This window comes from Diabrotica undecimpunctata, chromosome 3 (assembly GCF_040954645.1).
Source record: "Diabrotica undecimpunctata isolate CICGRU chromosome 3, icDiaUnde3, whole genome shotgun sequence".
In the NCBI taxonomy this organism is placed as follows: Eukaryota; Metazoa; Arthropoda; class Insecta; order Coleoptera; family Chrysomelidae; genus Diabrotica; species Diabrotica undecimpunctata.
In genome coordinates, this window is record NC_092805.1 from 35,050,769 (window position 1) to 35,066,780 (window position 16,012).

Consider the following 16,012-nt stretch of genomic DNA (forward strand, 5'->3'; position numbering starts at 1 on the left):
AAAATATATCACTTTATCATTTGAAACATTTTTTTCTTTCGAAATCTTTTTGTTTTGCGTTTTTAACCCACGAGAAATCAATGGAATTCAAAACGTCAAATAAACTAAATTTTAAAGTAAAATTGTGGTGTACTCCCAACAAAAATAATTAGTAAATTTCAGGTTAAAACTCCCTTTTTTTATGAAGGTTGCAATACTATTAGAGTATATTTCAAAGATATGATATGATAATCTATATAAGTGCAGTATGAAAATTTTGGGAAAACGTCGTATTTTATGTGAAACTGCAATGTGTTTACTTTCTTTTGAATCGATACTTTCAAACGCCCACTTTTTGAATTATTATTATTTGACATTTCTATATCTCTGCAACTTTGAAAGTTCAATGGTTTTCTTGTTTTAATGAGTTTTATAAATAAAACGTATCCCATTTATCAAACCTTGATTTAAAGCTCTTATAAATTACCTGAGTATTAAGGAAACATAAAGATTTTAGTAGGCAGTGATACACAGTCAAGTAGAAAAATAGTTTTATTTATCGACTGGGCACACAGCCAAGAATTTAACGGTCAGGAGCGTGAATAGGTACTTCCTAAACTACCTACTCCGATATTTGTCACTTCTTTATTTAAAAGTTATAAAAAAATCCATTAAAAGGACAGAAAAACATACAATAAAAATATCCATTCAAGTTCCTGTATTTTTTTCTTACAGCTAACAATAATATGGTGGACGACATATTTATAATTAGGAAGGAATATTCGCATTTTTTTTATATAAAAATCGCATATAGGTGTTATCCTCAGATACCAAAAATAAATAAAATAAATTAATATTTATCGCTTTAAAATCGATTTATGGTAATGATCATTATAAAAACTTTCACCAAACCAGTAATGTGATGTGGACAATGCGATGGACTCCCAAAACTGGCCAATTCAAGATAGTCAAATTCTTTTAGAAACTCGTCTAACTGGATATGCAATATCGATATTTTATTGTGTACTAATTTCACTTCAAGTTCACATTTACGGTAAAAAATTCCGTACAGCTCTACCATCTGATACTACGATTTAAATTAACGTTTTTTTTTAATTCGAGAAAATATTCTTTAGTGATAGAATTTATAAAAAAAACTAATAGAATAAAATGAACCTATTTGTTGAGATAATTCACAACTTGCATAGAGAATATGATTTGACTAAACAAATGTTAAAAATAGAGGGACGACCATCATCAACATCAAGAGTATAAATTACACATAAAAAGGGTGAGTGATCGAACCTACAAAGTTACTCCTTTCTTCTTCTTCTAATGGCGCTACAACCCTTTGTGAGTCTTGGCCTGCTTAACAATGTTCTTCCATTCTACCCTGTCGGATACTTTCCTTCGCCACTGCCTGATGTTCATGGTTTTAAGATCCCTCTCTACGTCGTCTATCCATCTTTTACGGGGTCTTCCTCTTGTTCTGTTTCCGTGGGGCTTCCATCTCTGGACTACTTTTACAGCTCGATTATCTGGCATTCTTTCTAGGTGACCAAGCCAGTTTAGAGTAACTTTAACAAAGTTACTCACTAAAGTATTAACTAGAACAGGTTTCAGAAAGGATTTTCGTAGTGATGATCAGTTAATACCGATGAAACTATTTATTTAAAAAAGCAAATACTCATATTTTTATAGCTTTTAATTGACTTCAACTAAACATTCCATCGTCTAGGACACAGGATTGACGTATATGACTCACTAAATCGTTAAATGATTATAGATATACAAATCTTATAGGAAATATAATATAGACATGCATCAATTAACTACACACATCAAAATAATCTAGGGGACAACTATATTAATAGCTCTAACTGTAAATTCAAAAATAAATTTAGTTTTTTGTTGTTTTGTCGATTATTGTACCAACTTGGCCGGTAATGCTGATAAGAATAGCTATAATAAAAAAATTAACAAAACTTCAATATATGTTTTTTGTCTATAAGATAAAATATTTCTTTATTAATACTTAATTTTCGATGTCTATGTGGATTTTTATTTAGTTTTGCAATTGCCAATAATGGTCCACGTTGTTGAGGTCCACACGAAAAAAATGTCATTCATCGTTTGTGGTTAAGGTGTCAAGAAACTGGTGATGTTGCTGACCGTCATACAGGCCGTACGAGGATAACCAACCAGAATGAAGACCGTTTTATTAGGTTGCAAGCTTTGCGATATCGTACTGTAACTGCATCACAATTACAAATGAGGCTGCAAGGGACCTATCAGGTGTTTGTAAGAAGTCAAACTATTAGAAATAGACTACTTGAAGTAGGGTTAAATGCTCGATGACCGGTGAGAGTACCTGGTTATCCAGAGAACATCGCGCTCATCGACTTCAATGGGCACAAGAACACGCAAATTGGGTTAGGTGTGAGTGGGTTTCTACTTTATTCACAGATGAGTCCCGATTTGGATTTGCACCAGATACAAGATGAACAAGAATTTGGAGACGACCTGGCAATGCTGAACGATTGGCCATCGTGTAGGAGGTTCATAGACAGCAAGGCATGTAAGTATTTACGAGGTATTAGATATTTTATGTATACAGGCATTTTTGATGTACTGTACCGACATGAGCGGCATCGCTGCGCGCCGTAAGACCAACACTGCATTCTAACTGTGTCTTCTACTATAGATATGTAACGGTGTAAACTATTCAATGGCCGCAACCGTACTTCTTTTTTATTTTTATCATTTATTTCCTTCTGTTTTTGAAGTTATACTTCTATACGCGCGTTCCACGTTGGAAATTTGTATGGGAGTGAATCTGTGAAATCATTACATATGTAAGATAATGAGTAAGAGAGAGACAGAAGATATTCTCTCTCTTCCTCTCTCGAATATAAAAATGTTCCTTTTGTATATATAATTTAATATTATATATATTACATGAAGATATGTATACATATAATATTTATTAATATTATTATTTATGTGATTATGTTTTGTATTATTTATTAAATGTTCATAATTATATTAGTCTTTTGTATTTCAAAATAATAATCTCAATAAATCACTGTATGATCCAGAACTGTCAATTTTGAAATACGTTTGTGCCATGTCCTCGGTAGTATAGTAGTCAGTATCCCCTCCTGTCACGCGGGAGACCGGGGTTCGATTCCCAGTCGGGGAGGACTTTTTTATTAATATTATTACATGGTAAATTAAACATATATGCGTAACTAGAAAAGTTATATTATTGTCATTTGTCATTTTTAAATACTTATGAATATTGCATTTTAATTTGTATTGTATTATTATATTAATAACAAAATAAACAATGAATTTTACTGCAGAATATGTGTAAAAAAATTGTTGCATTCAACTCCTGTCATACATATATGAAAATAAAAATATACATTTTTACCAAATTATTGATTCAATCCTTCATTTACTATACTCCTATTACAGGTCAAAAGTTGCTTATTAATTTATTAATTGTTAGTAAGTTGTTATTAATTCTGTTTCTCGTTCTGCTATGTCTTACCTATAGCATTACATATGTAATGATTGTGCAGATTGACTCCCAAATAAATTTGTAACAGCGAATTCGTGTATAGAAGTGTAACTTCCACCGGCAGTCCCACTGGACTGCCACACCCGTTTTTTTTTGTTCTTTTTTAGTATTTTTCTTTATTCTTTTTTATACATTTTTTATTTCCTTCTGATTTTTTCTCGAAAATTTTAAAAATTTCCTGCAATTTTTTTATTCTTTTTTTTATTCGTTTTTTATTCTTTTTTTATTATTCTTTTATATGTAGATAGTGGAAATTGGCTGAAAATCAAATTGTCAACAATTTATTTATTTTAGAAATACTAATATATAGGTAGAACGCCGATTCTGATTATTTAAAAATAACCTAGAAATATCCTACTTTCAACATGGTTTTAAAAAGCTGCATTGTTGGCAACCTTTCAATTATCTACTGCATGATCTTGGACTAGGTATTTAAACGTTTCTTGTATTTTATTACTAGAGCAGAAAGTCATTACTAATTAATATATTTACTACTTTGTTGCAAGTATACGAGGATTTTCGACAATATAGAGAAAAATGCTATATCCTAAAAACAATAAGGTGAACAGTAGAATATTTATACTAGAATATTTATAATGGAAATAGTAATAGCAACGAAAAAAGAAAATAATAATTATCCTGATAATAGCTGAGTGTATCCGTAGGTCGTGACGCATGGTATTCTTTAGATTTTCACTAAAGACCGAAAATCAAAAAGTATTGCTCATAATAAATAAAATTTATTATTGTTTTGGATTTTGAGAACAATTTCCGAAGTGGAAATCTAAACGTCAAAATAAACTTATTTTAAAGTCAAATTGTAGCTTATTACCAATAAAAATAGTAAATTTGTATTAAGATTCCACAAGAAAAATGCTTCAGAAAAATATTAAATGGCATCGCCGCGTCAATCTCGCCGTGGGACCTTGAGCTGGTAGACGTGGCCAAGGGTCCTATAGTTCTGTCACAGTACATTGCTTTATAAAGAATACAATATACTGTGGTTCTGTTACTAGTGTATTTTTAATCCAGTATAATTCACGGTATTGAAGATCATTCACGAGAGGATGTAGTGAAATAACATTAAAATAGGCGAAAAATTACGTCTTTTAATTAAAAATAAATTATTTGGTAACGTACTACGAATAGATTATGTTTCTTGTGAATTGTGAAGTAGACTACTCGTCTATAAATATAATATTCTTTAACCAATTATTATTTTCATGGGATTTCTACATCATAATTTTACAGAATTCCATCCGTTTAAAATGATCATCAGGAACTATTTCTTGGTAAAACAATGGTAATTGTTTCTTCTCAAAATATGCCTGACTGTTTTTTCAATCAAGTCAACTTCATCGGCATTTTATTTGCTAGAACACGGCGTCGTTTCTGTGACTGCACACACCTGGGTTTCTCTAATTTCCCGTTCTTGACTAATTTTCTCTTCCCGATGGGCAGCTGTTTTTACATCTTCTACTAGTACAGCCAAACTTTTTTGATGAATAATGGCGAATACAGTTTTTTCTACAGGTATCGGCCTGTATTTACGACTGCTTATATTATCTTTATACTAATGTCACCTTTACATTCAATAAAAAACCACCCCCACCCTCAATTTTAACTAACATAAATATCATTGGCACCTTTTGTACCATACCAGATGTAAGGTTTGGTTAAATTAGTAGTATTACAATATGTAATTTTTTAGCTTTGTTAAGATTGTAAAGAACATGATCGATGTCCACGTCATGACGTGAAAATAATTGATGGGGACCTTAATGCAAAAATTGGCAAAGAGCAATTTTTCCAGCCAACTATAGGATGTAAGAGCTTGCATAAAGAGTCAAATGATAGCGGGTTGAGACTAATAAACTTTGCAAGCACCAAAAACATGATAATACGAGGAACAAGATTTCCCTATAAAATATTACACAAAAGAACATGGAAATCACCTGACAACGAAACCGTTAACCAGATAGATCACTTCCTAATAGATGCAAGGCATACTTGTGACCTCATGTCAGATGTCAGAAGCTAGCGAGGTCCAAACATAGATACTTCGTTGTCATGGCAAAAATCTGAGAAATAATATCAAACCTAAAGAAGGATAAACATATGAAACAAGACAGAATTAATGTTGATAATCTGCGCATTAAAACCGTTTCGAAAGAGTATAGGAGACAAATGGATGAGGAAATAGAGAGTCTGGAAGCGGGGGAAAATGTGGACAAAATGTAGACACATAATAACTGAGAAGGCATCGGACATATTGGGGAAAACCAAACTAGTTAGACAAAACGATTAGTTTGACGAGGAGTACCAAGAAGCAACAGAAAACAAAAGCAGAGCATACTTAGAGGCAAACCAAGGTAGATGCACAAGAACAGCAAAGGAGGAATACCTGACCCTAAGAAGGGAAGAAAAAAGATTACATAGAAGAAAAAAGTCAATTTGAAGAAAATCAGTTAGAAAACATAGAATGGCTAAGAAATCAAAACGAAACTCGAAAGTTCTATAGAAATGTAAACAAAAAGAGTAAAGAGTTTAAGCCAAGAATAGGGAGCTGTAAGGATGGAGAAGGAAATATCTTAATTGATACGGCCTCAATCTTGAACCGATGGGTTGAATTTTTCGACGCAAATTTTAACGGCCATTATATCGAAGTAGCAGAGAAAGTATTTTAAGCAACTCTTAAATACAGAAAAACCCATAACGATAGGGCAACAAAGACAGTACCAGTTAGCCGAACCTGAAATACCAGAGCCCACACTAGCTGAAGTAAAGTCCGCAATTTCGTCCCTAAAAAACCATAAAGCCCCAGGGCCAGACGGCATACAGGCGGAACTACTAAAAAAGGGGGAGAAAAGCTCCACCTTGAGATATATCAGCTTATAAGAGAACTTTGGGAAAGAGAAGAAATACCGAAACACTGGCATGAAAGCCATATAGTACCTGTTCACAAGAAGGGAGACAAACAAATATGTCGGAACTGTCTCGAAGGCTAACTCCATACGCAGAGGAAATAATAGGCGACTACCAAAGTGGATTCAGACCGAGAAGGTCGACCATAGACCAGATATTCGTCCTACGCCAGGTGTTAGAAAAAAACTGGGAATACAACCGTGACGTACACCAAATCTTCGTGGACTTCAAACAAGCTTACGATTCTGTTAGCAAAGAAGCATTGTGGGAGACCATGGTAGAAATGGGAGTACCTGGAAAGCTGGTACGATTAGCACAGCTGAGCACAGAGAATGCTTCCGCACGGATCAGAATTGGCAGCACCATGTCGGAGGAATTCCTCATTGATACCGGGCAAGGAGATTCTCTCGCCCCCTGCTATTTGATTTTCCACTGGAACATGCGGTAAGGAAAGCTCAACCACAACTGACAAACGGATTTGCCGCCCAAGGATCAAAAATACTATTGGATGACGGATGACGTGGACACAATTGCACAATCCACCAGAGATGCAAAAGAAGTTTTCACCCTATTCGAAAACGGAGCCAAGGAAGTTGGTCTGAAAGTCAACGAGGACAAGACCAAGTACATGGTGGTCACCAAGAACCCAAGACCAAGGGTTAGACAAAACGTAACAATCAATGAATACAACTTTGAAGTCGTCAAAGAATTCAAGTACCTGGGAGCGATCATAACATCTGAAAATAAATATGAAAAGGACGTGACAGCCAGGACCATTGCAGGAAACAGGGCATGTTACTCATTAATGACCGTACTTAAATCAAAAATACTCTCAATACCAGCAAAAATAAGAGTGTACAAGACAATAATCCGTCCCACAATAACGTATGGAAGCGAGACATGGACCCTGAACCAGCGGGAAACGACAAAATTACTGGTACTGAAAAGAAAGATACTGCGGACTATCTATGGGTCTTGCAGAGAAGAGACAATAAGAGAATGGAGAAGAAGAAATACAATGATGAACTCCAGACAGTGTACGAAGATGAAACCATAGTACGCTACATTAAAGCCGAATAAGATGGGCGGGCCACGTACTAAGATCGAGTGACGAAAGACTCCTGAACGCCACATTCTGGGAAAGGCCCGATGGCAGAAGGTCAGTTGGTCGCCCAAGAAAGAGATGGAAGGACGCAGTAGCCAGTGATCTACGCAAAATGGGAATATAGCAATGGGAAATAGCTGCTCAGGACCGACAACAATGGAGGGAAATGGTAAACGCGGCCAAGACTCACATAAAGTTGTAGAGCCAAATGATGATGATGATGAGATAACACCGTAGCAAATCGAAATGATTGGAATCTATTCAACCCAAACGAAAGACCACCTACCACTGAAGAGGTTGCCCAAGCCATTAAAAATCTTGAAAATAATAAAGCACTAGGGACTGATCTAATTTGTAATGAACTCTACAAGAATGTCTGGCAAAATGAGACCATGCCCTGTGAATGGTCTCAAGGCGTGATATGCCCGTTACATAAAAAAGGCAATCAGCTTCAGTGTAACAACTACAAAGGTACAACCCTGTTAACAACTGCTTACAAAATACTAGCAAATATTCTCCACGAAAGGCTACAAGTTTATACAGTGAGCAGAGTTGAAAAATACCATGCCGGGTTCACCCTAGAAAAATCAACAATTGACCAGATTCATTCAATAAGACAGATCCTCGAGAAAACATTAGAATTTAACATTGAAACCCATCACCTATTCATCGACTTCAATGCCGCATACGACAGTGTCAAGAGAACAGTACTCTATACCAATCAATGCGTGAGTTTGGTATACCAGAAAAACTTCGATTAACGAGAATGACAATATCTTACTTAAAAGCCAGCGTTAGAATACAGGGAGAAAATTGTCGATCCTTTGAGATAAAGGATGGACTCAGACAAGGGGATGCCCTGGCTTACCTCCTATTTAACATTGCCTTGGAAAAGGCAGTCCTAGACACACGAATTAGAGACGGTGGTACTATTTAGAATAGATCGATAAAAATCTTAGCATAAGCTGATGACATTGACATAATAAGGCGTAGCAAGCGAGATGTTGAGCAGTATTTCCTAGAATTGGAAACGGCGGCGAAACAGGTCGATCTAGTCATCAATGAAGACACAACCAAGTACATGTTGGTTACTAAGAATCCATAGCAAATGAGGAACGGGAAAGAGCATTTGGAAGTCATATTTTTGAACGTGTTGACAGCTTCACATACCCTCTCTCGCTAGTGACTACTACCAATAAAACAAGCGAAGAAATTAAAAGACGAATAAACCTTACAAATAGGGCATACAATGGACACAACTCAACAATTCCACTCAAGAAATATCCAAAGAAAAACTAGATACTCCGCAAAATATTTGGAACTATAAACGATCAAATGCAGTGGCGCAAACGATTTATTTTCATATTATACAAACTAACATGATTGCTAAAAAGCAAACGACAGGAACATATATAGGAAGAAGAAGCAGAGGCAGAGCGCGAATTAGGTGGTTAGATGGAGTTGAGACCGACTTAGAGATCAGAAGATGGTAACACGTTGCCAAAAACCGAACAGAATAGCGACTAATCTTAGAGCAGACCAGAATGATCCTCAGAGGATTGTCCAGCTAAAGATGATGATGAAGATTGTACTTTACCGTTGACCTGATGATGACCAGAAAACTGTAGTGGTAGAAACCGGTCGTCGCTTCCTAAATAAATAAATAGAAGTCTTTTATTATATATATATATATATATATATATATATATATATATATATATATATATATATACATTCTTATTTTCTGAGTTTGGGAACGTAACCTTCATAATGCGTTTCTTGAGTCTTAACCAACCATAATAATGTTTAATACACCGTAAAAACTTCTTTTTAATGTTTACACAATATATTTTTAACCCTATGGAAACTAATAAAGCCAACAAATGTGTCTAATCATCCGACTAACTTAATTATCTACCAGAAACTTCCGTTAGCCTACTGTTATCCGCGTTCCTTACAACTTGATTTTCTAAAATTATCTTTTTACACTAATAATATAATGTCTGAATAAAATTTAGCTGAAATATTATACTGAGAACCATTAGGATTATTCGACCGAAAAATGATGCGAATTTAATATGCGGGGTGAATATAAAATTTCATCTTGACGGATTGAATAACCTGAAAAACAATGTTAAAAATATATCAGGATTCCACCTCAATCGAGAGAAAAATAATTCTAACATGTGGTGTGTGTTAACGGTGTACATGCAGGTATTTGTGAAGTTGATATAGTGCTTAGCGGGTACCATCTGTAAGAATTAGCGAAGCATCTGGCTGTAAAAAAATACATTCTTTGGTTAAAGTGTCATACATTATTTTCGATTTTCACAAGGAAGTTAAATAGTCTTCTTATTAAGAAAATCTTACTAAATTTTATTGTATCTACATACATATTTTGGAATTTGTCAAGTACAGTCAAATAGTTTGTAATTAAGAGACATTTTTCTGACATGCAGAACAGCTCTGCCTTTATGCCGCATACCCACAACTTAATGCCATAAAAAATATTCAATATAACTATTTTACATAATTACACTTTCTCTCCAAATTATTTGTAATAAATCAGTTCTACCGCAGATGGTGGTAGTGTGGCCAGAAATCGATACTTAATACGTCAATAATACGAATCGGCTATAAAAATAGAGTCATATAGCGCGAAAGTTATTAGGCCGGTAAAATTTTTCGAAGCTAGTCTGTGAAAGTGGATTCATGTGGTCTGAATTAAAATGTGACAAGACAGTTTGCATTTGTTAGATATTAAACAAAAATACGAGGGTTGTATTTTAGTTTTGAATATAGCCATAAAGACAAAAAATATAATAGACTTAAAGTACTTTTCAAAATATTTCCCACTAAGATCAATACACTTTTGCTACGTTCAAAACAATTAGTGAAACAGTTTTGTTCCAGTCTTCAGTTCACTTCAAATACGGATCAATTTTGTTGTTTTTTTCTCATCCTGAAACACCCACACAACGGATTGGCGTTTATTTTCTGGTTCGTAGGAGTAAATCAAAGATTCAGCGCCACTAACAATGCTATAAACGTTTTTTGAGTTTCCTTTGTTGAACCGTTCCAATGTTTTTAGACACCAATTGACGCGAACCGCTTTTTGATCTTCTGTAAGCAAATGAAGGATCCAACAGGAAACCAACTTCGTAACACCGAGTTCTTCATATAGGATCTTTTGGATTGAGGTCTTTGAAATGCTCATCCTTAATTAGCTGACGAACCGCATCAATGTTTTGCTGTGTGACTGCTGTTTTGGGTTTACCTGGCCTGGATTCGTCGCTGAGACTGAGGCGACCACGTTGAAATTCGCAATACCAGCGGGAAATAGTTCACTGATACTTCATTCCCAAACACAGAAACCATTTCAGCGAGACATTGCTATTGATATAATCCTCTCCGAAAATTGTAAAAAATTATTGCTCGAAAATGTTCTCGGCTAAAATCCATTTTTCCATCGACATACTAATTTCAAAAATTCACTGTATCCACACGACTTGTTGTATCGCAAAATTGAGGTTACATTAAGGTAGGAGGAAGGTTTTATTGGCGGCGTCCTCTAGGCGGCTATATGCAAAACTAAAAAGACAAACCTCGTAGAGCAATTCTCTATCAAGATGTATTAACTCGGTAACGAGGATAGCGCAGAACACATAATGCTACACTGCCCAATATTTAAAAGAACGAGACAAAAAGATCATACCAAAATTATTATTTACGACTTCTTTATGGTTTATATTCATCAGTAGGGAACGGAATAAAAACAACATAACATTACCAAAATATGCGCGCATATATATGCATTACTTTTACTAAAAATATCACACAACTTTCCTCAAATAATCGAAGTCCTCATTTGTTTCTATACATTTTCTTATTTATTTCTAAGTTGCTTCTCTGTATTTCCGGGAATTTTTTGACAATGAGCAGAAAAAGTGTTAACAAGATTAACCGAATCAATTAAATGTAAATTCTTTTGTTATAAGGACTTTATTAGTTCTGGTAAAAAATATAAGTTCTTAACTTTTAGTTACACACTGTGAGTCATTTTGAATATCTAACACAATGTCTTTTATGACATCAAAATGATTTGCGTAGAAAATTGCTGCTTTAATCCATGTTCCCCATCTTGTAATTACAGTCTGTACGGATTTGCACACGTAAAGGTGCTTTCAAAAATACTTTTTTAACGTCTGAAATTAATTTATTGACTATCAAATTCACTTCGAAGAACTTCTGCTACTCTGTTTATCCCATGTAGAAGACAAAGTGACGTGTACCATATTTGGATAATATATTTTCAAATTTTGTTCTTCCTTTACCATATACGGAGCGGCATCTGACAAAAATTATTAAAACATTTTCACTTTTTATTTCTTTTGGCAAAAAAGTAGTTTTTTATAGTTATATTATTGGTTTTCGACAGTTGTTTTGCAGCTTTAAATAAGGTTTTCCTGATTCACCCTCTTTGAAGGCGCCGATTTTAAGATGCACCATATATCGGCCACATGCATCTGTATTTTCATCAACAATTGCGTAAAAGTTGTTATCACATAAAGAAAGTTAAATTTCCTCAATTAATCCGTCATACAATGTATTCATATTGCCCTTTCTTAGTGTTGCCTCGTAGCCTTTACAATATTTTTGTAAAAATTTTTTAACGGAATGTTTGCTGCTAACAGAGGTTTACACAAGTCTTTTTAATGTTTAATAAATATGATTAGTTAATATCTTGGTTTATTTTTCCCAGCCAAACTCAATGTTCAGATTTACTTTTAAGATAAGACGTTCTCAGACCTGAGACTGAGCTAAACGAGGACTAACAATTCTCAAAGAGAGCTGTGTGTTTTATTATCCTACATCGGTTCCCCTTAGCTATTGGTACTTATACTGTTACCTATTCTTCTTCTTAGAGTGCCGTCTCCCTACGGAGGTTGGCAATCATAATGCCTTTTTTTTTTTTTTTAATTTGCTGCTCTAAACAACTCAATCGATCTGCATTGATACCAATCACGTAGATTCTTCAACCATGAGTTCTGCCTTCGGCCAACAGATCTTCTTCCTTGAATCTCTCCCTGTATTATAAGTCTCAAGATTTCATATTTTGGTCCCCTCATCACGTGGCCTAGGTATCCAGTAACCCTCTCCAGTACTTCTTTATTTGTAATTCTATCAGTCCATGATATTTTTAATACTCTGCGGTATAACCAGAGTTCGAAAGCCTCGATTCTTTTTAAATTGCATTTTTTTAATGTCCAAGTCTCAGCTCCATATAATAATATTGAAAATATATAACAGCGAATGGTACGTAGTCTGATCTCCAAATTTAGGTTTTTGCACGTTAGGAGTGGCTTTATTCGTATAAATGCTGATCTGGCAATCTCTATTCGCCTGTTTATTTCTGCAGTATGATCATTGGTTTCATTGATCAAAGTTCCCAAGTACTGATACTCAGTTACTGTTCCTGTTCTGTTACTGTTCCCGAGTACTGTTACCCATTATCACCCACCGTTTCTGATGGATCGTTCAATGGTTAAACATTTTTGAGAGACTGAGCCAAACGAGACCTAACAATTGGCTCCAAAAGAAAGTTGTAAGTTTTATTGAACTTAAATAACAGACTAAATATTCTGTTCTATGTTGACAGAAGAGGAACATAGAATATTCTGTTCTATGTTCTATGGCATCTGTGCTATACTTCATTGTAGTCACAACTTTTGTCTCCCACTTATTTCAGTCAATCAGCTTTTCTAACGTGGTGGGATATTCTTTTTTGTGTGTAGTTGAAATTTATAAAAAAAGGTAAAAATTATTATAAGGTTCACTTTATGGCCTGCAGAAATCTCTTGGGTGAGTACTTTCACTGTAACCTATATTTTATAATTCTGACAGTATTTTCAATATTCGTAACCTCACTTCTTCCAAAGCCACGTTTTTGATTTTATGCATGTAGGAATCTTACAAAACTTAACTAATTTTAATAATAATTCTATTTCATTTTATCTTTGCCATCTGCTATTTGTTTAATTGTGATTTTGTAAAATAATTGGCAAGGAAGTTAATTCTCTTTTCCTTTGATGTCTCGCTAATACACCCTGTGTTATATTCTAGTTTATGGAATAATTTATCGAATAATTTATTGGTACTAGTGTAATAAGACGGAACGATGTCTACGGAGATGAAATTTATATCAATGAATTCTGTTTAAAACTACAACGCGTTCCATCAACTTGAAATCTGCTCATTTAGTGACAATCCATCCAACCATCATCAGGAGCCATCAACAACTTACCCTGTCAACCACATAAAGCTATTAGTATCAATTTTTAATTTGTTTATTGTAAAGCAATAGGCAGGGTTTGCTTGCGCAAAATATCATTATTTTATTTGTTTTATGCTAAATAAATATGATTAGTTAATTCATTGTTTTATTTGTTACCAACTGAATTTTCATTGTTTAACTCATAGATTATACAAGACGGATTCCCACTGAGCTAGGCGAAGCATAGACGATAAGCTATAGATTGAGGTATTATTTTATAATAGTATTTCAATTCTCTTTGGTAGTCTTATCGTTAAAAAGTTGACTTGTTTCACCATTTGCAATCCCAATATCAACTAACTTATTCAGATTAGTTCGTTTAAGCTTTAATGAAATATAATATTGGTACAGAAAAAATTTAGTGTTATACTCGCACACAAACTGTTAATTTCACACTCTAAAAATCAGATTGAATGTTATTAGATTATTTTCTATTTTAGTATTAGTTGCAGTTATTATAAAATCCACAACACACACATTTCCTATACCTCTAACTACGTCTGGGGGTAATTCGAGGGGTTGATTCTCTCGAATGATAAGTTCAGGCTTTCTAGGCCTTGCTGAAATTATTAAAAAAACATGAAGGCTACACATTTCAATGTTTACTTTGTATCAAAAGTGAATAAAAAAATATGTTTTCAGAGTTTTTAAAAGTTTTTGTACAGTAAATAAAAGTTTCCTAAAACTTTAAATTGAAAAATAAATTTTTAATAAAACATGGAATTGTTACCTCTGGGCTAAAATATACATTTATTGGCTTAATGAATATTTCTCCAGTTATGTTTATCAGAGTAATAACCATATAATGTTCAACATTAAGCTATGAGTTTTCAGTATATTTTCTTACAGTATAAGGTGGATTTAAATAGAAATTTCAAATTTAAAAAGAAATTAAAACCACCACCTTTTACTTAACGGGAAAACATTGGTAAGCAGTGGCGGCTGGTGAGGGAGGGCTACCGGATGCTGGCCTCCCTAGGAAAATGATGTAAAACAATTAATTGTATTTATTATTTTCCTATTTAATACTCACACTATTCTGTTGAAACTTCATTTACTTTTTGTTTGATTTCATTAAAATATATTCACCTAACCGAACTAAATTTACCATGCCTTACTTTGCCCAAAAGCGGAAGACCAAGAGTTTTAACTCCTGCTTGGGAACAGAGATTAATTCAGAGTCTCAATTAGGAAAGTCTTTGCGAAATGTTGGCCGAAAATATAATGTTTCACGAATGACTGTAAATAAAACAATTTCTAGAAGTAATTTAAAACGATATAAAAGAAAAAAGCTCCTAAGTACACACCAGCCCAGTTAGACAAAATTCCTAGATGTTGCCGTGCATTGAGACGTATTCATTTTCCTGGTAAAATTCTCATTATTGATGATAAAAAGTATTTTACTTGATCCAATTCCGAAATGAAGGGCGACGACGGATTTTATACACGCAATGTACAAGATGTACCGGACGAAGTTAGATTTAAGGGAAAAGTGAAATTTGCCGATGAAATTTTGATATGGTGTGCCATCTCAGAAGCTGGTGTTTCACAGCCGTTTGTTGGACGTGTTTGCGGTGAAGCTGTCAATGCTGACAATTACGTTGACAGGTGTCTTACAAAGATTATTCAATTTATAAATACTCATCACCCCAATGATGAAATCATATTTTGGCCCGACCTAGCGTCATGCCATTACGCCAGGAGAACGACAGATTGGTTAACTGCTAACTATACTGCTAAATAACTCCTAAAAATATAAATTTTGTTCCCAAGCGCGACAACCCTCCAAATGTGCCTCAGGCGTGGCCTATAGAAGAGTTTTGGGCTGTTTAGAGTCGAATGGTGTATAATAATGGTTGGGAAGTCCAAAATGAAGAAAGAATTTTGCAAAAATTTCGTGAGATCGACTTAGAAACAGTCCAAAGGCTTATTGCACATGCAAAACCAAATTTACCGCCATCGGACCTCTTTCTGTTCTATAAAAATACATTATAAACTTTAAATATGTAGACTTAATTTCCTGTAGTAAGTAAAAACTTAATTTACAATTATTAGAATCGACTGGTTATAAAAATCGAGCGAG

At 34.2% G+C, this 16,012-nt stretch overlaps 1 protein-coding gene across 14 annotated transcripts in view; it reads right to left on the reverse strand.

The window, feature by feature from the left end:
* Nucleotides 1–16,012, reverse strand: part of LOC140436668 (uncharacterized) — a 411,170-nt gene that overhangs the window by 39,175 nt on the left and 355,983 nt on the right. For 13 of the 14 annotated variants that reach the window (XM_072525693.1, XM_072525691.1, XM_072525692.1 and 10 more), the window contains one exon: nt 14,418–14,489. The exons of the other annotated variant lie outside the window; for it this stretch is intronic. In XM_072525693.1, coding sequence (XP_072381794.1) covers nt 14,418–14,489 — 72 coding nt within the window. The remainder of the gene's footprint in view (nt 1–14,417; nt 14,490–16,012) is intronic. 14 annotated transcript variants of the gene reach the window in all.